This window comes from Culex pipiens, chromosome 3, assembly GCF_016801865.2.
Source record: "Culex pipiens pallens isolate TS chromosome 3, TS_CPP_V2, whole genome shotgun sequence".
Lineage (NCBI taxonomy): Eukaryota > Metazoa > Arthropoda > Insecta > Diptera > Culicidae > Culex > Culex pipiens.
In genome coordinates, this window is record NC_068939.1 from 185580788 (window position 1) to 185606436 (window position 25649).

Below are 25649 nucleotides of genomic sequence, written 5' to 3' on the forward strand. Positions count from 1 at the left end.
CAACGGGTCCAAACACATTGAAGATCTCTCAACCCGTTCTCGAGATATGGCCTCTTTAGTTATATTTATGTACTTTTTTTTGTACAACCCCATCATATCAGCCATTGTTGGTAATGAGTGAGGAAGGCTCCAACCACATAGGTGGATTAAGTTAGTTTTTTTATCAGACCTTGCCGATGAGCCAGAAATATTGATGGTCTGCGAACCATATCAAAAGAAATGAGTAATAAAGTTGATTTGTTAAACATGTTAAGGGGGAATGTTGCTATTTTTACTGAATGTATTGACTTTATGAATATGAGGAAGGCACCAACCACCTAAAGGTGGATTAAGTGACGTCTTTTAGAGCAATTCCAGCTCAAATCAGGAATTTTTCTACTACTTTTGTTCCCGACCCTCTCCGATTTCAATGAAACTTTTTAGACATATTATCCTAGGCCTATATAAGCAATACTGTGTACATGGAGTCAATTGTACTCGAAAATGACATTTGAGAAGGGCGTAGGTAATTTAAATATTTTTGTATTTTGCAACGTATCAAGAAGTGGTCAAAGACAAATTGGTGGGAAATTGAACGGGCTTTCTGGAAAAAAATACACTGAAAGAAAAATACACGCCTCTTCCATGAGATTTTTCAATTTTTATGTTTGAAAGTTAAATTTGAAGAAGATGTCATGATCTTTTTTCGTTAAAATTTTTCGAGGAAATAGCTTAAAATGTTACAAAAAGACTCACGAAAAATGCAGGATGGTATGTCTCTCATAAAAAATTACAAAAATCATTTACTAAAACTGTTTTTTAAAGTGGTCTAAACGTCAAAATTTTCAAAGATCGATAGTGGGAATCGATTTCCCAGATGGTCAAAAAATCTGCGCAGAGTTATGAATTTTGAAAAAATAGTGTTTTGTGGAAAAAATCGAAAGCATTTGTATGGACAGCAGCCAAAATTGTACGGAGACTTGGGTGAACCAATGACACAAAAAAGCTTCTTTGGTCATAGGAAAGGTCCCCACAAATTTTGAGCAAAAAAAAAAAATACAAATGAAATCCATTTCCGGTTTTGGTAGAGAATTGCTCTCCTGCATTTTTCTTGAGTCTTTTTGTAACATTTCAGGCATTTCCTCAAAAATTTTGAACGAAAAATTTAACTTTTAAACTTAAAAATTGAAAAATCTCATGGAAGTGGCGTGTATTTTTCTTTCAGTGTATTTTTTTCAGAAAGCCCGATGCAGACACGATGCAACGGCTTTGAGTTACAGTAATTTTTAAATTACAAAATACAAAAAAAAATTAAATTACTTCCGCCCTTCTCAAATGTGATTTCCGAGTACAATTGACTCCATACACACAAAAATGGCTTATATAGGCCTAGGATAACTTGTCTGAAAGTTTCATTGAAATCGAAGAGGGTCGGGTACAAAAAGTAGTAGAAAAATTCCTGATTTGGGCTGGAATTGCTCTTCAGTAACCTGTTGTTCGATCTACAAAGATCAAAAAATAAATATTATAGGAAATTTGCTGATGCGAAATGTTTACCGACTAAATGCCCAAAAAAATGACCTTTATTTGGAAACGCGCCGAGCCTCAATCGGTTTAGCCGTCCCGGAGAAAACATGGTGGTATCTGGCTCCTGTCAAAAGATACAGCGAACTCAAAACTGGTCTAAATCGCGATGTTTGATAAAAAAAAGCGTTTAGACCAGTTTTCAGGACGCTGTATCTTTTGACAGGAGCAAGATATCGCCATACTTTCTTAAGGAAAGTTTTATAGATTTTTTTTTAATATCAGAGAAAATTTTTTAATTTTTGCCACTCTTCCGGTTGTATTGTCACTTTTTCAGTCTAAATTGAGGTAAAATTACATCATAAAGGAGTAATATTCAACCTTCCAAAATAACACCTTTCAAATTTACATATTGTTTTACTGTGTTTTCCACGTGATTTATAGATAGTCCCTAAATGCTAACGACCTACTTGGTTATAGAACAGAAGCCTTAAAATTTCAGCCGAGAAATAAGTCACACAGAACTGCTCAGAACCAAAAACAGGAAAATTCAACATTAAGAAATAAGTTCTAACTTAAGTTTCACCCAAAAGCATCCCCGTAAAAGATAAGAAAACTATTTCCGAGAGCACTCCATCATGAAACGGGCTAATTGGATTAGTGCAAAGTTGTGATGCTGCCGCGTGTCGTCGTCGTCCGAGGACTGCCAAACTGAGCAAAGCATGTACTGAGCGGTCTGAGTCGAAGAAAACTTGTTGGTTGACGCGGAAAATGCATTTTCCGTTTTTTGCCTCCGAAAATGCGAAAAACTGCACGCCGTCGATTTGTGTGCTTCCGCCCGGGCTTCCTCCTGCTGAAATCAGCCGAGACGACGACCTGAATTCCGGCGCGCAAGTCAGGTGCGAAAACGGGATAAACTTCCTTTGCCTCTCCCCGTTCTCCCTCTCCGAAGAAGTGGTAGAAGACGGAACGGGACAGCGTAAATAAATAAATGTATAACCTGAAGGAAATTCGATATTTGCACCCGAAGATATTGCCACACAGGCCACAACCCGGGCTCCCCTCTCTGGCAGACAGTTTTTCCCATTTACCTTGGCACCGATGCAAAACGCTTCAAGACGCTGCTGCTTGGTTTACGTCTTGGGCTGTGAAACATCATCATTGGAGCACGTCTTGGGGAAAATTTGTCATTTCCGCAGGGCGGTAATGTATAATAAATTGACGGCACGAATTCTGGCTGGCGTTCTGTTGCTGCGTGTCCACAACGTCCCCACCCTCTAACAAGGTAGAAGTGCGCCAGGGAAGGTGTTGTTGTGATCAGGAAAGTTACGAGGATTTCTAGGTGGTCCCCAGTCGTTCCAGCATCACTAAATATTAAATTTTAGACATATTCTTTAAAATTGCTTACCGTATTTTTTTTCTTAAAAAAAAACTCTAGAATTCTTTTTTTGTATATCCCAATTCTATCTTACTGAGGAATGGTTATACACTTTTGGACTTGATCTAAACCAATTTGGACCAAACTTTGAAGAAAACGTTTATCTATCAATAGTTAACGGAAATTCCAAGTTTGGTGCCGTTTGGACTAGCCCTCTATTTTTGGCACCGCCCTATTTTTTGACGATTTTCCAAAAAAACTTTTTCTCGTAACTTTGGAGTTGTTCAAATTTTACGCCCAGAGAATTTCGGGATAACAGACCCCCCCGCCATCTCCCTATTCATGGACGTAATTTGTGAACGAACCCTTTCTAAAGAATTTTATAAAAGTAAAGTTTCAACTCTTTTAGTTTTAAAGTGAAGTTTTGACCCATACCCTATTATTGTTTTTTTTTCACCATCGTGTTCCCCGGACAATCTTACATAAAAATCAATAAGAACCTAAAACTAAAATGAACCACTGACGAGAAATATTGGTTTTATTGAAAAAAGTGTGATAGTGCGAAATAAAGCACACGGAAATAGACAGCGCTGTTGCTAGCGAGCATAATGTTATCATTTTCATGGTCTACTAAGACATCATGTATCCGCTGTCATTGCCATTTGGTCCTTTGGATGTGCGCTTTATTTCGAACGTGTTTAGTTAAATTACTGTTTCTCGTCAATGAATTTATTAATTTATCCATACACTTTTTGAAAAATCCGAAAACACTTACTTTTTAAAAATGAAAAAGAAGAGCTAAATTTTAAAATTTAGGATTTTTTGAAAAAAAGGCAGAAAATTTCAAATAAAAATTGCATCGGATCATAAGTTGCTGAGCCCGTAAAAACCGGAGATAAAAGATAGGGCTAATTGGGCTACACTGAAAAGTCTAATTTTTACTTTCCATGGCCACATCTCAGCAACCAAAGCACAGTGGGAACAAAGGGCCCAAAAATTACCGCAACATGATTTCGCGCAAAGCATCGATTGCTATACACCAAAAGCTTCGTTTTTGCACCTGGAACAATACTCCGATGAAAAATCGCACGCTGATTTACGCTGATTCCGGATGTGGCCACCGGAGATCGGTGGAACCGGTTCCGATAGCCCTATGTCAATTTTTATGTACAACGGTAAAAAACTCGATTAAAAACCATTTCTGATCACTTTTTTTCATTTTAATGCAACAATTTTTTTTACAAGACAACATTTTTTCGATGGATCAACTATGATCCCCTTGGAACGAGCTGTCAAGTAGGAGCTTTTCTGTAAAGAAGGGCCGCGAGGTTAATTTTTCAAAATTGATTTAAAAATCAATTTTAAACTCTTTGTGGTCGTACAAAAAGTCATTGTACTCAGAAAAATAAGCTTAATCGCTGTAAACAATAATATCAGCAATCTAAGCTTCATTTTAGGACCCAATTTATGCTAGAAGAAAGCGTATCAGCTCACAATTCCAAATTCCAAAAATCCGGATCTTCCGGTGGCCTGTACTCCGGCCACCTTGCGGTAATTTTTGAGCCCTTTGTTCCCGCTGTGCAAAGGCTGTATCTACAAAGTTGAAAATAGCAGAATGTAGGACATTTTCTCAACTTTTGTAAAAATATTTTTTTAATATGGGCACATTTTTTAAATTTGAAATACTGTGACTTTTTCAAAAAGTTACCCAAAAATTAAAATTTACCACTAACTTTATTTTTGAAAAATTTACTGTTGAAAAACAAAATTTGGTTAAAGATTTTATGGCATTTTATGGAATTTCCTGAAAAGATAAAATTGTATGCCCCCTATAATTTATAAATTAAATTCAAAATTGTGTGTTTAGGAAATTTATTTGCAGGGATGAAAATCAGCAAAAAATCTGTGTATTTTTTTCGGTTTAGTCCACCATACCTACAACTTTGCCGAAGACACCAAATCACAAATGCACAGCTGACAAATTTGTATGGATGATATGGGAAAAAATCTAAAATAAAATCATTTCGACGAGAATTGCTTTCTCTTCAATAATATAGAAGTCGATGTATGACTTTTGTTGGAGATTTACTGTTTCAATTACCGAATGAACACATTTATTTTGATGGTGTAGTTGGTAGCATTATTCATTTGAATTTAGCATTGAGCTCTCAATACATTTTAATTGAACCAGCGATGAAAAAAATTATTTAAAAAAAATCTTTTGACGCTCATCAAAAGAAAAAATCGAATGCGAACATGGCACTCCTCTCTCGCGTACCGTAAACTGGGGTGACTTTTATAGGATTTCAATTTGTTTTGGAATATTTTCCAACAGATAAGATTTTTCTCAAGACTATTATTTTTGAAACATGTACTGGGGTAGGCCACCCAAAGTCCATGCCCTCTTTTTTGGAAAAAAGAGTTTCCAATAGTGTTTAGAAAAATAGTTACGTTCAAAATTCTTAGTTTAAATTCCGGGGTGACTTTGATAGTCATAGTTTTTCGTGTTAAAATCATATTTAAGATGGTCAAACTTTATTTTACGTTAAATGTACCATCACTTAAGTAGCTGATACAGTTTTAAAGCAGAAATCAATGTTTATGTTTAGTTAAATAAGTTTATAAGCTTTTACCAAAATACATATAAATTTTAAGTAAAATTGTTAAAAGTCGGAATTTTGCCTGGAATTTGTTAAAACACGTTTTTTTTTAAATACAATTATCGATTTATAACACTTATCGTACTTTAAACACTTCTCTACCACGGTCAGTATGGTTCTAAAAAATTCTGTACGTATTTTAATTGTATACTTAATTATGCGGAAAAATCGCAAATTTATCAAAGGGGTGACTTTGATCAAAGTTACCCCGTTTTATGGTATGAAAAGTCGGTGAAAGGAAACTGAAAATATCATCACCGGGATTACTCGCCGGAACATCGATTTGACTATTACGCTTGCAGGTGAAATGTCATAACCTGTTACTTGCCGTAGATAATAAGTATTTGTAAACATAACGAAATAAATCAATTTAAGTGGTTGATTTTTCAAACAGTTCGGGAGCAATTTTCTTTTGCTTGTTTCGTCTTGTTTCTCTTTCACGAGAAAAGAAAGTTTGCAGGCGAAAAAGATTTTGTTTTGCAATTATTCTCTCGACCCTGTATTTTGTGTGTATCATTTTAATTGTTTTTCTTATTCAAAAATGAGAAAGCAATTTTGGCCTACAGTCACTATCGTACTGATGATAGTGATATTTTTATGAATTTATATAAAAAAAACTTGGAGAACATTTTCGGTGATCATCATTTTGATTGTCTTATCACTTTGCATGTATCATAATAATGGAGCAGCATGGTGATCTTTACAATCGAAACTTACCCATCGAATCCTGGCGTACTCCGACCGAGCCCATGTTTGAACTGTGTGACATCGAGAAGGGTTGCGTCATGCCGGGGTACGACGAGGCTCCCATCTGGAACAGATCCTGCAACAGGAAAAAAAAAATGGCGTATGGATTTAAAATTAAAGTTTCGTTCGCAGAATTTCAATTCAACGCCACCCTCAAAGCGAGGGGAATCTACAGGAGTGGGGGAAGACCATAAACTGATTCTCACCTGCGGATATCGATTGATTGAGTTTGGATGGGGATACGGTTGATAACCCCGGGACACGCTGTAGCCTTGTATGTTTCTCATCATGCCGTTGCACGACGGTATCACCGAGGGGGCGAGCGCTTTCTGTAATTGCTTTTCTTGCTTGCGATATTTGGCCCGGCGGTTCTGGAACCAGACCTGGGGATACAACAACAGCAAAAAAAAGAAGAAAATGATTTCGTGGGCGAGAATGGTGACGGGCAAGGGAGGAGGTGACGAAAAGTACAAATTAACCGTGAAATTACTTTCTGCGATAGAGAGATTGGAACATAGATTGTAATATTGCAAGTTTATTTCGAAAATTGAATATTTTTTATGATTGAACATATTTTTTTTAACAAAGCCGAAAACAATTTTTGTTTCAGTTGAGACATGCCAAAAAAAAAAATAATTCAATCATCAAAAAGACATTGTCATGGTAAAACTTAAAATAATCATTTTGTATAAGATAATCGTTGTCACACTTCGATTTTAATAATTTTATAAATTAAAGATGCAAAGAAATTCAAAATTAACAAAATTTCACCGAAAATCGGTAGTATTTGGGTAATTCTCCGCCAACTCACACAGCAGTTGCCCCGACCCCTCTTCGATTTGCGTGAAACTTTGTCCTAAGGGGTAACTTTTGTCCCTGATCACGAATCCGAGGTCCGTTTTTTGATATCTCGTGACGGAGGGGCGGTACGACCCCTTCCATTTTTGCACATGCGAAAAAAGAGGTGTTTTTCAATAATTTGCAGCCTGAAACGGTGATGAGATAGAAATTTGGTGTCAAAGGGACTTTTATGTAAAATTAGACGCCCGATTTGATGGCGTAATCAGAATTCCGAAAAAACGTATTTTTCATCGAAAAAAACACTAAAAAAGTTTTAAAAATTCTCCCATTTTCCGTTACTCGACTGTAAAAAATTTTGGAACATGTCATTTTATGGGAAATTTAATGTACTTTTCGAATCTACATTGTCCCAGAAGGGTCATTTTTTCATTTAGAACAAAATTTTTCATTTTAAAATTTCGTGTTTTTTCTAACTTTGCAGGGTTATTTTTTAGAGTGTAGCAATGTTCTACAAAGTTGTAGAGCAGACAATTACAAAAATTTTGATATATATACATAAGGGGTTTGCTTATAAACATCACAAGTTATCACGATTTTACGAAAAAAAGTTTTAAAAAAGTTGGTCGTCATCGATCATGGCCGTTCATGGTCACCCGCGACAGACACGGACGACGAAACAAAGAGAAACGCAAAAAGTAACTTTTTCAAAACTTTTTTTCGTAAAATCGCGATAACTTGTGATGTTTATAAGCAAACCCCTAATGTCTATATATCAAAATTTTTGTAATTGTCTGCTCTACAACTTTGTAGAACATTGTTACACTCTAAAAAATAACCCTGCAAAGTTAGAAAAAACACGAAATTTTAAAATGAAAAATTTTGTTCTAAATGAAAAAATGACCCTTCTGGGACAATGTAGATTCGAAAAGTACATTAAATTTCCCATAAAATGACATGTTCCAAAATTTTTTACAGTCGAGTAACGGAAAATGGGAGAATTTTTAAAACTTTTTTATTGTTTTTTTCGATGAAAAATACGTTTTTTCGGAATTCTGAGTACGTCATCAAATCGGGCGTCTAATTTTACATAAAAGTCCCTTTGATGCCAAATTTCTATCTCATCACCGTTTCAGGCTGCAAATTATTGAAAAACACCTCTTTTTTCGCATGTTCAAAAATGGAAGGGGTCGTACCGCCCCTCCGTCACGAGATATCAAAAAACGGACCTCGGATTCGTGATCAGGGACAAAAGTTACCCCTTAGGACAAAGTTTCACGCAAATCGAAGAGGGGTCGGGGCAACTTTTCCCGATTTCGTGTGAGTTGGTAGAGAATTACCCATTTACGATGGACAACAATAACTTTATAACCGAATTTCGGTATAATTTTACCAAATCGACGTCGTCGTGCTATCTTGTCGCACCCGCCATTTCGACGTTCCGAGAAAAACGCGTTTTAATGTTTGACCTTAAATAAACAAAAACGAAAGCACGCAATGTAAACAATAACAAACACGTTTTGTTTGGCTGACCATTATGTGCATTGTCCCGAAGTTTGATTGAAGTTGGTTGCTGGAGGAGTACGTGCGTCAAACGCATTCTGACCTGAAATCCCTTTGGCCAGTTGTCGCACTTACGTCAAGTTGAATATCTCAGGATTGAAATACAAAAAAAAAAAAGAAAATGGCATCTCTGCTGCCGCCTGGTGTTTGTTGCTTATCCTATTTGTGTCTCGCGTGATAAGAAGCTGATGGAGTAAACTTTTGTGTTGAAGAATAATTTTCTTTTCTCCCCCTTCTGTCTCCGAAGATCGGGCAACAATCCTCCCACCCCTAACCCACCCACACACACTATAAGGGAGACTCGTGTACATTTAAATTAAATGTGTATACCGCTATTCGACATCTCGGCTCGAAAACCCTCGTTTTTCCTCCCTTCGTCGTTTCAAGACATCCACCCACAGGCCTTCGCCCTAATTTTACTCCCTCCTGTGCCTTTTTGGAATTTTCTTCCACTTTTCCCGAGTTGCGAGAAGGGGCAGGTTGCTGCCATCTTTGCCCCGTGCCGAGCCGACAGCAATCTTCTGTCGACGGTCTTCTTCGGCTGCTACGATGGCAAATACTCCGAAATTGAACTTTTCCCCCGAAAGAGGCGGGAGGTTTGTGAGTTTTTTCCATGTCAAATAAGGGTTGGTTTTGTTTTCCATAATTTTAAATATTTGAATTCAATTTATTAAATTTACATTTTTTTAAATAGAACCTTTACAAACAAAACATGCATTTTTAAGGGTAAAATTAAAAACCATAGAAATCTTTTTTTAATAAAGTTATTAAAGTAATTTAATTGGCACTATCAGGGTGGTCACTCAAATCCCCACTCGAATTAAAGAAATTTCTTATAAAAAAGATATTGCGAAAACTTTTGTTAAAATAGTCAACATCAACCACCGAATATAATTTCAAAATAAATTAAAAAGAAATAACTTATTGACAATTTTAGTAAAAAAGAAACTTAACAACAAATTTATAGAAAAAAGTACTTGAAGCATGGAGAAACAGATTGTATGGGTTATTCAATACATTGCCAAACATTAAGTTTGCTTCCTTGGCAAAAAGTAAAAAATAACTTAATTTAAAATTTCATAATATTTTTTTCATGAAACGTCTGAGGACAGCTTTATTCTTTCAAAAATAGTTAAAATATCTAAAAGTTCATAAATGAAAAACTAATATTTTTATCAGGGTTATTTTTTGTATTTCGTTACTACACCCAAAACTGGGCAGCGGTTTTCTAAGAGAATAATGGCCTCGAGACGAAAGAATAGTGGTACCATTAACGGACACAGAGAACACAGCTCGAGATGGGCGAAAGAATTATCCTCTCGAGGTTCATTTGCAAAAAAAAGTTCATCCGTAAAAACAACCAAAAGTGTCGACTACGGGAATCGAACCGTAGACCTTTGACAAACTATCCCAATGACTTTACTGCCTCGGCTACCACAGCTTGGTGGCTAAGGAGTAGTCAGATGTCGATGTATGACACTTGTTGGAGATTTATTGTATCAATTAACGAATGAACTCATTTGTTATGGTGGTGTGAGTTGATAGAATTATTCTCTCGATTTTGGCTCTGAGCCCTCAATAAATTTTGAGGGAACGATTCTCTCGACTCGGAATTTTGGGTGTAAATTCTAAAAATCCATGTTGATTTCCCAATTTGTCTGTATTAAAATGTTTTCGATGTTATTTGAATGAAAATTCCAGTTGAATTAAAATCTTATTTAACCAATGGGAAATTTTGATGCGACCATTTTTTCAACATTTGTAATGGCCTAAATGTGGCACTCAGTCGCCAGCCAGCGACAAGTTAAGACGTGTTTTGCTCGTGTTGTCATCTCGCGTGCTTGGAAGTTTTTGACAGATGGAGATGGAGGAATCCTCCGAGGAGGAAGATTTTCGTCCCGTCAGCGGGAATCGGAAGCGGAAGAAGTCCAGCGAGGTCACTGGAATCGGCATTGAAGGAGAAAAAGTTAAGAAGACCCTGCTCAACAATAACAAGTTCAGCCCGCTAGCGGATAACAAAAACAACAACAATGCCAGCTCAGCAGGAGGAGGGGACGCCCCGGCGGTTCCACCACCCGGCCAGTCGGCAGGTAAACAAAAGCAACCACCTTTGGTGGTGAAGAACACCACGGATTTTTACAAGCTCGTGGCGATAGTGGAAATTTGTAAATTAGGTTTCAAACCGATTTACAAACTAACCCGATTTGGAACCAAGGTGACCTGCTTCTCTGTCAAAGATTTTGACAAGTTGCAAGAGCTACTCAAGAAGAAGAAAGTGGAATTCTACACCCACGATCGGCGGAGCGAACGAAATCATCGGGTGGTTCTTCGTGGGTTTCCTGATGAACTGAAACCGGACGAGGTCAAGTACCTTCTGAAGAGGGATCTCAAGCTGGACGCGCTGGAGGTGCATACCATCAAGCGGAAGGAAAAGTCCACCGTGGACGAAACTCCGTACATTGTGGTCTTCCCCAAGGGATACACCAATCTGAAGAAGCTCTCTGCAATGAAAGTTGTGGCAAGCACTATCATCCGGTGGGAGGCCTACCGGAACAAGCGGCCGAACGTGACCCAGTGCAGGAACTGCTTGCAGCTGGGTCATGGAACCAGGAACTGTCACCTGAAAGGCAGGTGCAACAACTGTGGGGGTCCCCACAAGACGGACGAGTGCAAAGTCCAAGAAGCCGAGCCGAAGCGGTGTGCCAACTGCTCTGGAGCCCACGAAGCCACGGACCGCAGCTGCCCTAAGCGTGCGGACTTCATCCGGAGGCGCCAGCAGGCGTCGAATCCGAAACCGCCGGCAAGGAAGGCGGAGAAGCAGAGTCCAGCAGTTCGGCTGAGCTGTGGGGGATTTTCTCCGAGTACATCGGCAGGTTCAAGACCTGCAAGACCCGCTTGGACCAAGTAACCCTCGTCAGTTACATGATCTCCAAGTATGGAATTTAAAGAGTTTTTTTTGTTATTATATATTGTTATACTGATCCTCGGTCCCAACCTGGTCACAGCACCTAAAAGGACCTAATAAAAATAAGTTAAGAAGAAAAAAAAATGGCCTAAATGAGCTAAATATTTACAAAAAGCATAAATAGTTTTTATTCATACTCAAGTTTAAGGAGTGCCCACATTTTTTGAATGGCGGGCTATTTTGGAAGCTTATATGAGCTTGCGGGCCAAATTTAAAAAAAAAGTTCATCAAAAAAAAAAAAAAAAACGACACTGTAATCAAATAAACTGAAAAAATAAATCAGCTAGTTTTTTTTTTATTTCATGTGTATTTTTGAACATTTTCATTTATAGTAAAGAACGGGAAATTGCATTTTCTAACAGTTTTGTTTTAAAAAGCTTCCAAAGCTTGATTCTAAATTGAAATCAACAAAACCATCAACCAACCACAACGAAACTCATCGTAAAATTTGTAGATCGAATAAAAAATAATTATTTCTCTCAAAATGTAATCATTGTAATGCAATGTAATGAAGGAGATCAAGTCACTACCAAAACGTTTTAAAAAAGTGCACATTTATAAGTAGTTATTAATTTTTGATTTATGCAATCAACATGGCATTAACACCAAAGAGCACAAACCTGATTGTTAAAAATTGAAAATTACAAAAATTAATTCTTTAAAATTTTACATAAAATATCTAACGAAAATTTAAGTGCTTTGAAAAGGTTAAATAAATAAGCATAGTTTTATTTGACAGTTAGATTATTTATGTTTTTCTAAACAGCTAAATTTATTTTTGCAAGAAATAAAAAAAACATTTTGGGGAATTCTCATGGAATCACTCCTGTGCGTCTTATCATCTCTCATCCAACCGTTAGTTCGTTCGTTCCTTCGACACCACCCCAGCGTCAGTCGAAGGCAACGGTCGACCTTTTCCCGTACAAAACGCAAGAACTTGGCCTGACTTGTCGGTCCGCCAACCGACAGCTGCCGAGAGGGGGTGGAAAGCAAAGGCGGTTGAATCGCGGAGGAATTTTCAAGAAGGCGGAGTAATTGAATTACGGATCCATTTGATGTTGTAGATTACACACTAACGGCAGCAGCGGCAGCATAGAAGATGCTCAAGAAGAAGCAGAAGAAGCACCATCAACAACAACTCAACGACGACCCTCTTTCTCCGTCGAGATGCTGCGCCGCCGTGGAAAGTCCTGACTGGGTTGTGTGAGTGTGTGAGTGCTTGACAGGGGAGGAAAACTTTGCTCCTTGAATGTTTTGCTCTCCCTCTCGCTCGTTCGTTCGCGTGTGCGTGTGTCGATGAAACCATGTGCCCAAGATGGTGCGTTCATTTTGTGTTGAAAGTTGAAAGGAGAAGGGGAGGCCATGGAAAATCGACCCACGTTTCAAGTCGATGGATTCTTCAAGCGTGAGGCACTTTAAAAACAGTCCAAGCAGGCGGCTTTTTCCACCCTGCCAACGATGATGATGGAAAGGACGATGACGATGATGATGACGGGATGGAAAATGAAGGGATTCGATATTTCTTTCATTTGCGTACTCCCCAGTCGATTAGTAGGGTGAAATACTTTCAGTTTCGTTGCGTTCTTGCAGTTTATTGGAATTGTGTTGAGATCGATTTCTTGCGAGCGTCGTTGAAGTGTTTAAATTTGAATTGTTGTCTAGAACCAGACCGTTTCTTTTATCTAGAAGGATCGACAAAGTTTAATTGTTTCTCTGAATTATACGAAAATTTTCACCTTAAAGTGGATTTAACTTTAAATCTGGTCACTATATCAAAACTTTTGTTCAGTTCTTACAATTGCAATTTCAACTACGCATCTATAGATGAATTTGTAATAAATTTACCAATTTTTCGATATTTCTTAATGCACTGTGGTCGTCAACTGAAAAATGTGTTTTAAGTTTCACAATACGTATCTAAAAAAAAATAATTTAAGTAACAAAAAAAATATAAATTTCCTCGGAATTATTTTCATTAAATTAAATTCAATGTTCTCATTGAACTAAGCTATTCTTTTGAAATTTTTATCTTAGAGTTTATTTTAGTTAATTCTAACGTTTGTAATATTCAAAACTGGGAATAGCTCAGAAATTACGATATCAAGGAATGAAAACATACAGCCATCCCTCATATTCGGAACAGTTTACAGATCGGCCAATGTTAAAAAAAAATCATAGTAAATCAATGAATGAACTTAATGATTCGCTTTTACCTTCATTTGAAAGCTTTTCTTGCGATCTTTCGAAGGCTGTGTCGAACAACTGCAAATTTTATCTTTTATATCAAGTTTTTGAAGAAAAACTTTGACCCTTGAAATCCACAAATTCGGAACACTGTTTTCTTACGGATGTAAACAAACTTTGGTTCTCTCCATGAGTACATAATTTTTACAAAATAATGACTTCAGGCACTAACACCAACGAAACTCATGCTTAGTTATGTTTTATGAATGGTCTGATAACTTTTTTTGTAAAAATATCAGTGAAAATCAGGTGTTCCACAATTGTGGGAGGCACAATAACATTCCACAATTATGAAACATGCAATTTGGAGGCCATTGAATTCGAGTTCTGCGAACCATTTCAATCAAATCTGACTGGTTGATGCCTAATAATTTACCAAATAAATTTCCCAATATTTCATCATCGCCATTTTGACCGCCACCATGGATTTAAAAATTCTTAATCACTATAGAGTAGTCGAAAATCATATAAAAGACAAGATCTAGATGTGAAATAACGATTATTTTCTGGCTAAAGGTTGTTTTGTCAAAAAGTGCAACAACGAGGGAATAACTTCTTTTTGTTTTTGAAACTAAGTTAAGCTTACATGGCTACCCGAAGATTTCTTGATGCTCATTATAAATTATTCAATTCAATTTATTTTATTAGTAAATAATCAATTTACAATTTCGTATTTCTAATAAAGTTTTGGAGTTCCTTTCAACTATGATTTGAACTTTAATTCATTTTGATGTAATTGGATATTCTAACAAAATTAAAAAAAAAACCTTCTAGATTTGCTAAGGAAAAGGATAGAAATAGAAAAGATTTAAACTAAATCACAGTATGTTTTGTCTATTGGCGTCGAAAAACTTTGCTGCACAAGGCAGCTTAGCTGTTGTAGATGTACTTCATCATCAGCTCACTGAGAGTTTGGAATTGTTCTGCCTTGTTTCGGCAGGCACGAAAGCGCGTGAGCATCTCTCCAGAAGCGGCTACTCTAGCGTATGAACCTCCCCAACCGGGAGGGAACGCTGGGTTGGTCGATGGAACCGCTCCTCCGCCAGCTGCTGCAGCGGTCGAGCTCGAAGTCTTCGGAGGTTGGCGGGACGCTGGCGCTTTCTTCTTCTTGTCCTGCTCCTCGATGTACTTTTTCCGCGCGGCACCAGCCACGGAAATTCGCCGTGTGGTTTCCACCACAATTGGCGCACTTGACAGGCGCTGCACCTTTCGGTGAAGTGGGTCTGACCGCACTTTACGCAGTTTTATAAATTATAATATTGCAATTCAGTTGGAAACGTTTGGGGCAGAGAACAATGAAAAAACGATTGGTGTTGAACATTTTCTGCTGACAATGATGATTCCGTCTATGAAATTTGTTCATAAGCTCATTTGTATAACTATTATTATTATTTTATTAATTTATTTTTAAATATTACAATACTTTAAGCACGGACATCCTTGCAGGTAATAATGTGGTTGAAATTCTTTGTTCAAAAAATGTACATAATCATTTCGAAAGAGCATGACAGCTTTTGCTGCAGTGTTGTGCTTATCAAATCATAATTAGGTTCTTCTGCTGTAGTCACTGCCGTATACCTCATCATCACTAAATGCAAATTCTGGAGATTCGGGGGTGTGCTCGTAAACAATCTGCTGGTGATACTGATACCGGACAAACACAGAACTCGTTGAGCTGGAAAGAGCTTGGAAGCCCGAGAGCTAATCAATTTGGCTGTGGAGCACGAAAATAAAATAAGCTCTTCGAAAGCGTTTTTCAGTTCAAAGAGGCAAGCCACCTTACTCAATTGTCCTATTATCAGAGAATGTTTGTACAGTCTGCAGTGCCAAACCCAAACCAGGCAGCATTGTGATGGTGTTTAAACAACAACAACAACTGGTTCTCTATTCAATACAAGCCTTGATTAGTTGGACCGACAAAATTTCTGCCCGAAAAGGCGTCTCGTTGGTCCACCCTCAACAGTATAAAACTATCGGCGTTTTGCTAGTTTGTACCGGTCTCGATAACGCTGCGAGCAGAAATTTTGGAAAACATGTCACGAAATGGCTCTGGCTTTGGGCATTGAAGCTGCTCAGTTGGATGCTGGCTGGCTGGCTGCTGCGTGCATGATGCCGCATCGTTGTCATTCTGTGCGAGCTTCCCCTGGCAAGGAGAGCCGAGTCCCAGCTCTAAAAACTAAATCATAATCCTTTATCATGCGAGCATGCGATATTGGAAATATAATAACAAATCAATTTTCATATCGAGCCAACGGCGACGCCATGCTGGCTGTCTCCTCCGTTCGTATCGTCCTGAAGTCCCGTAGCTTTGGGGCTTCCGCAATGCTGCGAGCTTGAAGCACACAGAAGAGCGACCTCCTCTTTTGTCTGACTTTGGGAGGCTGCTGCTGCTGCGAATACTGATCATCATTATTCTCCGTTCGTCCACCGGCACACACCAACAGTGGCAACTCTGGGCACGACGACACGACAGAGTGGCAGCTCATAAAAATCAATACCTCTTTATGCATTATGAATGAATATTAATATTTCAAAGGCAACTTTCCCCCCACCCGAACATTGGTCTCCACGTGTGCGTTGTCATCGTCGTCGTCAAACTGTGCCTCATTTTCTAGCTCCAACATATATCTGGTAGAGGACTCGTCCTGTTCATTTGGAGGTAGAATCATTGTGCCCAGCCAGATTCGGCACTGACTTTTGGAATGAGGACACTTTGTGTACCTACGCAGAACTGTGATTGCGCGAATTGCTTGTCGCAAGTTTGTGAGATTTGCAGCCTTTGGATATGAATACAGATGCGAACATCGGATTCAATTAGCGAGGTGATCAATATTTTTGTTAGTTATGAGGGTCAGGTCAATGATAAAATATAGGTTGGCTCTAATAAAAAAAAATGATTTGTATAAAAAGTTTGTTGACACATTCAAAGTAACTTTTTATCTGGCACCTCTTTTTTGAGTACCGTACTCTGGGGCGAATCGGGACTAGAGTCTGAATAGGGACAGCAGTTTTTAGAGCACCTAAAGTCCCAATTCGCCCCATGTGTCCCGATTGACCCCAGTTTATGGTAATTTTACTTCAAAAAATGTATAAAAATGTGAACTTGATGAACATTTATCAGAAACTGTTGAATATTCACCAATTTCTGATGTAATATTAAACATTTTTTGACACCTGTAAACATTTCTGATGAATATTACCATTTCTTTTTCTTTGTATTATTATTCTCTGGATCTTTTTTGTGATCAATAATTGGTCAGGAGTGGGTTAGGCACCAACCTTATAGGTGAATTAAGTAAGATTTATTTTGATTAGATTTCATTAAAAACAAGAGAATAATTTCATAACCTGTTTGTTGAAAATGCTAAAGGCAAAAAGCTAACAGATTTCCCGAACTCGAATGAACGTGCTCGACTGATAGCTTTGGTTTTAGGAAAATCAAAAATTTTGTTGGTTGAATATAATTAACAATTGGTTAAATAAGAGGACGACCTTCGCCATGAGGACCTCTGATGCGAGTGAGTTGAACACGTTATAAGAATGTTTGATGGAGAGAGAGCAATAGAAGGGAAATGCGGGCCGACCAGCCTGTGGGAAGATTGTCAAATTGTATGTATGGGCCGCGATACTCACACTGGTTGGACCGTGGACCCCGCTATTTGGTCGCTTTACCCCTCTGACGCTAAATATAGGGTAAAAGAGCCAGCAAATGTGCAATTGAAAAAAAGTTTTTTTTTGTGAAAAAATATTTCAAATTGTGTTTTTGATGAATAATTTTGAATATGTTTTGTCGAAAAATAAATAACCAGAAAAAATAAAATATTATCCAGCCTTTTGAGGACGAAATCAATCGTTAACATTTTTTAATGCTAACTTTATAAACATATTTTAGAGTTAAATGAGATTAAATGTCAATATTCCAAGAAGATAATGTACAGCTTGTGACGATAAACTACCTTTCCTTTACTTAGAAATCGTATCCAGAAGGAAAACGATCACCAGCTATGCTGGTCCGCACCGGATTCTGAACTCCCATTTGCGAGGCGGAAGCCTTACCGCATGGCTCGGTCTTAACAAAAAAATTAACTAGACAATAAATAACAATTTCAAATTACAAACCTAAATATTAAATAAACTTATTTTCAAATTTACTTATGAATGGCCTGTATACCCTATTTTGTGCAACCAGTTTATGGAGAATTCACCCTATATGGTCTGTCAAAAGTGAGGTTCACTTTTTGACAAGCTTGCCACCAGTCTGGGGCCGACTCTTCACGGATAGAGCAGCCCGGGCAAATTTAACAAAATGTTGGTTAATCCAAGTAAGTATGGGTTTATTTTTGCACAATAATTTATCTAATGTGATTCTTATCAGAAAACTGAATCAATAAAAAGCTTCGTGCTTACGACGGATAAAATCTTAATGAACCATTCTTTTTTTTAGAATCATCAATTATAAAATACATAGAAATGCATACACATGACAACATAAAGAATAGAGATGAAGTAAAAAAAAATATATATGTAAAGTATATAAAAGAAGATAATTATTATCTTGACAGACAGACGTCTGCTCAATAAACTGGAAAGTAAAACTCTAAATATTTTTTTCAGGAATCGGAGTACGTTGAATAAATTGAATCAAATGCGATGAAAGTTTGTTGCCAAAAGTAATTGTTAAATTAATGCAAGCTTGGTAAGTAGCATTATTGATATTTCTTCTTTTCTCAATATAATTACATTCCTTCAGTTCATAGCCAAAATTAAGAATTTTTTATTAAATAACTAAAACATTTCACATGTCTATTTGCAGCAAAAGGTTCACTTTAGTGAACATTCTGTGCCCAACCACAAGAAAAATAATTAAACCTGAGACCGTTGTAGATGATGATGACTTATCGGATGATTTCACAGTGATGGTAAGTGAATACAACACTTAATTATATACAACATAATAAAAATATAAGCTTAAAACTTAGTGAAAATTTTGCTCGGTTTCTATTTTTAATGAATTCACGAGAAATTAAACATCTTTTTTAAATATGTTTAATAAAATTTGTTATATGCTCTTTTATTATTTTTTAGTTTAATGCAACGTAATTTTTTAAAACATTAATCAAACTTTACATGTTTTATAACAACAGTTAAAAAAAGTTTTGTTTTGATGCTTTTTAACAGTAATTTAACAACTTCATTCAAAAAAAAAAAAAAAACAAATTAGTACAAAACGTTAAATTTTTAGGCAGAATAAATGCGAAAATAAAAACACTCAGCATTAATTTGTGAGGCATTATTACAAAATTTACTGCAAATTCAATAAAAATATTGCTATCAACTGCTAGTTATTGACTACATGTACAAATATTTTTCTGTATTCAAGTAAGACATTAGTTAAAATATAGCTAGAAATTTGGCCCAGCCTATATCGTTAGATAATTACAAAAAATATATATCAACACTTACATAGAAATGTTTTGTTATAAACCACTAATAATTTGCTGCATGCAAAAATATTTCGGTTGATAAACGTAAAAAATTGTTGAAAAATATTTCCCAGCCAGTTTTTAACGGAATATTCCAGAATATTTCAGCTGAAAACAAGAAATTTTCAGTTAATTTTCTGAAAAAAATATTCTGGCAGTCGACTGCTAGAATTTTGTTCGGCCACTTAACCAACAAAAATGGCAATTCCAACTTTTTTTTTAGTTAATTTTAATTACTGGTGGTCAGCAATTTCAGGCTAACAAAATCAACAATCGATTGTTGAAAAAAAGCTGTGTAAAAAATTAACCCATACTTTTATATAAATTAACCAAAATTTTCTTAGATTTGCCCGGCCGTTCTCTCCGTGTATTTGCAGCAATTCCCCACGAAAACAGTATGATTCGAAATAAAGTTCTCCGATCGGGCTCAACATTTTTCTAGGGGTTCCTTGGCCAAACAATTAGACCCATATTTTTATAGGGTGACCAACACCGTGTTAGGGTGGTCTGAAAAAAATTCGTCGATTTTTGCAAAAAATAAACACATTTTTCAAAGAATTAATTTGCGAGTAATCTTTTTTGTGAGTTTTTGTCTTATTAGAAACATTCCAAGCATTTTTTTCATATATCATTATTTTTTTATGATTATTAGCAGAACACTGAATTGCATATTAAACAAGAGTAGTTTAGTGAAAATAAACAGAAACAAATTTAATAAAACTGTGACCCCCCCCCCCCCCCCCCTCCCCTTCAAAGTCGGCTTGGATAATCAGGGGGCAACAATTTTTTTTTCAAGAAACTTAAAAAATTGAACGAAAATTAAATTTTGTAAACTAACAGGTTATCGTTATAAATAAACGCACAAATTACAAATTACAAGCTTTGCATGTTTGAAATTCTTTGAAGACTTTCAAAATTTTCATGAAGTACCAATGTTCAGTCCCACAAAAAGTTTTTTTCGCGAAAAATAAAAAGTCCGTCAATACATCGATATTTTGAAAACTAATGATTGTAATGTAATGTAAAATGCATTTTAAAACACTTTTTTCATCCAAATGTTGAAAGCAAGGCTTTTTATTTCAATTTATATATATTTTTTTAAACTTTGTGTTTGTGAGCGTAAATAAATAAAATAAAAATTAAACGAGGTTCAGAGTCTCTTTATATCTCAATTTTATTTGTTCATATATTGAAATTCGTTGACATTTTGCTTAAATAATGACTAACATTGGAATAATTGAAGCATTTTCATAAGTTTATTTTGTAAGATCATTGAGGATAATCTCTGGAAAATGTCATTTGGCTTTATTGAATCATTGAAAACATCGGACAATCCCAAACCACCAAGAAAAGAAAAAGTGAAATCAAAGTCAATGACTTCCCGCCGGGCACCACTTTGACACAAAAGCCGGTCGGGCCGTCATTGTTCGCACCTGATGCCGCCGCCTGTCTTTCCCCTCCAGCCTCATTAACTAAAAGTACCCTCGAGAATATTGTAACCCAATTGCGAGGAGGGGTCGAAACCGCGGGACCAACACGGGAGGGCACCACGTGAGGGCACCCACGTGTGGACTCAAATTGCGTAATAGAAGAAGAAAGAAAGAAAAAAAGACAACCCATGTGGTCCAGCCGGGATTAGCATCGTTTGATCGTATCGAAACCGGATCATGGGTTGTTCCTTCGGGCACAATTGAGCTCGAGCTCGACCTTTATCGCGACAGGAATCTCCCGGCTGGGTTGGACTTTTTCTCTCTCTGCGACGAGGAAACCAACTGACAACTGTCAACATTTTTGCCTTCAACAGTTCCTAATTGGTATTCGAGAGGAGTGAGCCCAGTTTCGCCAAGTTTTCCCTCTATCGATTGGGAGGAGAGAAAAAAGAGGCGACGACGACGACGACAAGTGGTCCAGTTGCTTAAAGAGGATGATGTTTTTTGAGGTCCTTTTGAGCAAGTTTGAGGAGGAAAACCTCCGCGAGCAGTTTTCTAGAGCGCTCGACTTAAGCGTTGTTTAACAAAATTCTAGCACGCCATGAATATCAATCGTGAATATTAATCAGGTGAGATGAAGAAAATTAGCATAATAGATGTCGCTCTGTTTCTCCTCCTCGTCCTCTTTTTTTTCGGTGGGTTGTATACGACAACGGGCGCACGTTCTTTCGATGGAAATTTCAATTGTCGCGCGCTGTGTCAATTAGCATACCAAATTAAGTTCAGCCAACCGCACGATTCGCACCCACCACGATGATGGTATTCGTTGGGTTGTACTTGAGCAGTTCTCTAGGATTTCGGTCATTCGATTTTTTTTGTATTTTTTAATCCGACTGAAACTTTTTTGGTGCCTTCGGTATGCCCAAAGAAGCCATTTTGCATCATTAGTTTGTCCATATAATTTTCCATACAAATTCGGCAGCTGTCCATACAAAAATGATGTATGAAAATTCAAAAATCTGTATCTTTTGAAGGAATTTTTTGATCGATTTGGTGTCTTCGGCAAAGTTGTAGGTATGGATACGGACTACACTGGAAAAAAATAATACACGGTAAAAAAAATTTGGTGATTTTTTTATTTAACTTTTTATCACTAAAACTTGATTTACAAAAAAACACTATTTTTAATTTTTTTTATTTTTTGATATGTTTTAGAAGGCATAAAATGCCAACTTTTCAGAAATTTCCAGGTTGTGCAAAAAATCACTGACCGAGTTATGAATTTTTTAATCAATACTGATTTTTTCAAAAAATCGAAATTTTGGTCGTAAAAATTTTTCAACTTCATTTTTCGATGTAAAATCAAATTTGCAATCAAAAAGTACTTTACTGAAATTTTGATAAAGTGCACCGTTTTCAAGTTATAGCCATATTTAAGTGACTTTTTTGAAAATAGTCGCAGTTTTTCATTTTTTTAAATTAGTGCACATGTTTGCCCAGTTTTGAAAAAAATATTTTTGAAAAGCTGAGAAAATTCTCTATATTTTGCTTATTTGGACTTTGTTGATACGACCTTTAGTTGCTGAGATATTGCAATGCAAAGGTTTAAAAACAGGAAAATTGATGTTTTCTAAGTTTCACCCAAACAACCCACCATTTTCTATCGTCAATATCTCAGCAACTAATGGTCCGATTTTCAATGTTAATATATGAAACATTTGTGAAATTTTCCGATCTCTTCGAAAAAAATATTTTTGGAATTTTCAAATCAAGACTAACATTTCACAAAGGCCAAACATTCAATATTACGCCCTTTTAAAATATTTTTTTCGAAAAGATCGGAAAATTTCACAATTGTTTCATATATTAACATTGAAAATCGGACCATTAGTTGCTGAGATATTGACGATAGAAAATGGTGGGTTGTTTGGGTGAAACTTAGAAAACATCAATTTTCCTGTTTTTAAACCTTTGCATTGCAATATCTCAGCAACTAAAGGTCGTATCAACATAGTCCGAATAAGCAAAATATAGAGAATTTTCTCAGCTTTTCAAAAATATTTTTTTCAAAACTGGGCAAACATGTGCACTAATTTAAAAAAATGAAAAACTGCGACTATTTTCAAAAAAGTCACTTAAATATGGCTATAACTTGAAAACGGTGCACTTTATCAAAATTTTAGTAAAGTACTTTTTGATTGCAAATTTGATTTTACATCGAAAAATGAAGTTGAAAAATTTTTACGACCAAAATTTCGATTTTTTGAAAAAATCAGTATTGATTAAAAAATTCATAACTCGGTCAGTGATTTTTTGCACAACCTGGAAATTTCTGAAAAGTTGGCATTTTATGTCTTCTAAAACATATCAAAAAATAAAAAAAATTAAAAATAGTGTTTTTTTGTAAATCAAGTTTTAGTGATAAAAAGTTAAATAAAAAAATCACCAAATTTTTTTTTACCGTGTATTATTTTTTCCAGTGTAGTCCGTATCCATACCTACAACTTTGCCGAAGACACCAAATCGATCAAAAAATTCCTTCAAAAGATACAGATTTTTGAATTTTCATACATCATTTTTGTATGGACAGCTGCCGAATTTGTATGGAAAATTATATGGACAAACTAATGATGCAAAATGGCTTCTTTGGGCATACCGAAGGCACCAAAAAAGTTTCAGCCGGATTAAAAAATACAAAAATTAAAATTGAAGAAAAAAGACCGATTTCGTAGAGAATTGCTCACTTTTTTCTGTCATTGCTGTCCTGGGTCTCTTTTTTTTGCAACAGGACGACAAGCGACATACATGAACAACACTCGTTCTGAACACACTCACCTGTATCCTTGCTTCGTTCAGTTTAGTGGTTCGTGCTAATTCCTCCCTACAGTAGATATCGGGGTAGTGAGATTTTGCAAAGGCCGCTTCTAGTTCTGCTAACTGTTCCTGCAATTGAGGACGAAAAATGCGTTTAGTGTGGGAATTTGCGTTTTGATAGCTTTCATAATAACAGCTAATATGGTTATCTGAAAGTTTGGTTGGATTTTAAAGCTTAAAATTAGCAAAATAGTTGGTTTTATTTTTAGTCGACTCTCTCGTTGTCAATATTGAAGGGACCGTCGAAAGCGGGAGGTATCAAAACATAAGAACGAAAAATCAAAGTATGGTACTTGAAAGGACTAGAAAATTTATTGAATGCTACACAGGAGTGTAGCCAGGGGAGGGGCGGGGGGCTGGAAGAAGAAATTTTCCTCTTCTCTTCTTTTTATTATTATTTTAATTTTTGCAAGACATGTCTTCCAAAAATTTGGGGGGGGGGGGGGGGGACTTCAGTCCGTATCCCACTCCCCCGGCCACAGGCCTGATGCTACAGAAATATTTATATCGAGAAAATCGACAACCAGAGAGTCAACTGCATTAAGAAATAGAGAAAGAATTGTTGTACCGTAATCTGGGGTGAATCGGGACTACAGTCTGAATAGGGACAGCAGTTTTTAGAGCACTTAAAGCTTTTAAATTTGGAAATGAATGTACACATTTTGTTGGCCTGAGTCTGTTCTAACCGAAACCAACCAGAAAAATCAAAATATTGTGCTCCAACATGGTTAAAACTGCTGTCCCAATTCGCCCCATGTGTCCCGATTGACCCCAGTTTACGGTACTTAAAATTTAAAATGTGGCTTGAATGAATTAATATATGCAATTATTGAAAAATTGGTTTTCTTTTACAATATATTAAGCTTTCTTGATATTTATTTCTACTGAACGAACGTTCTCCAGGAATGTTCACTTATTTTTTTTACTGTTATCTCTTTTTATCTCTTTTTTAATTTTTTTTATTTTAATCATGAATTAAATTTTTTAACTAATTTAATAAATTTTAATTGTGGAGTTTTTTTTAAGAGATCCAATAAACCAAATCTTCAGTTTTTGCTTTTTGGGTGTTTTTGAAACCACCTTGAATCAGGGGTCTTAAAAAACACCCAAAAAGCAAAAACAAAAAATTTGGTTTATCCAACCCTTCAAAAAAAAAAAAAAAAAAACTCCAGAATTGATGTTCAACCGTAAACTTAACTAACCTTTTTCGAAGATGGTATGGATTTCGATTTGATACGATTGATTATTTTAATACTCCTGTAGTATCAGGGGAAGGTCCTGTCCGTGTGGATCAATCGGACCCGGACCGCACATTAGACTCACAATTTTTTTTATTGTTTTAAAAGGGGTGTCCCCTTCAGACCTAGTTTCATGGTTTAGAACTGCCAGTAGGTGATTCATGGAAAATACAATAAGTAAAAACACCTAATAATATTTTTATACAGGGTAATTCTCTACGAAATCGGCAGATTCCGACCATTTGTTTATTTATTTTTTTATTTGGCTCAAACTTTTTGGGGCCTTCCATATGACAAAAGAAGCCATTTTTGTCATTGGTTCACACATACAAGTCTCTTTACAATTAAGGCAGCTGCTCATACCAAAACGGTACGAAAAAAATTTAAAATGTGTAGCATTTTAAGGAGTTTTCTGATCGATTTTGTGTCTTCGGCAAAGTTGTTTTTAACAATCGATGGGAACTATTTAGAAAAAATGCGAGTAGAAGATTGTCTTTTTTTCTCAAAAAATAAATTTCTAAAATCTATATTGTTTAATTTGTTTGATATGTTTTAGAGGACAAAAGTTTAGTTTCTTGAAAAAAAAAAATAGAAAATTCTTTTTTTGACTTAAGAGCGAGTTTTTCACCGATGTGAAACAGGTCGTATCGAGGTGCTCCGATTTGGATGAAACTTTCAGGGTTTGTTTGTCTATACATGAGATGAACTCATGCCAAATATGAGCCCTCTACGACAAAGGGAAGTGGGGTATGTGGGAAACTCAGCC

General features: G+C 36.3%; 1 protein-coding gene across 1 annotated transcript in view; it reads right to left on the minus strand.

Annotated features, from left to right (window-relative positions):
* The window catches only part of LOC120426582 (homeobox protein unc-42), a 56640-nt gene that overhangs the window by 5874 nt on the left and 25117 nt on the right, over positions 1 to 25649 (minus strand). Inside the window, exons 3-5 of the mRNA XM_052710301.1 lie at positions 23607 to 23714; positions 6495 to 6671; positions 6259 to 6364 (exon numbers count right to left, since the gene is read on the minus strand). Coding sequence (XP_052566261.1) covers positions 6259 to 6364; positions 6495 to 6671; positions 23607 to 23714 — 391 coding nt within the window. The remainder of the gene's footprint in view (positions 1 to 6258; positions 6365 to 6494; positions 6672 to 23606; positions 23715 to 25649) is intronic.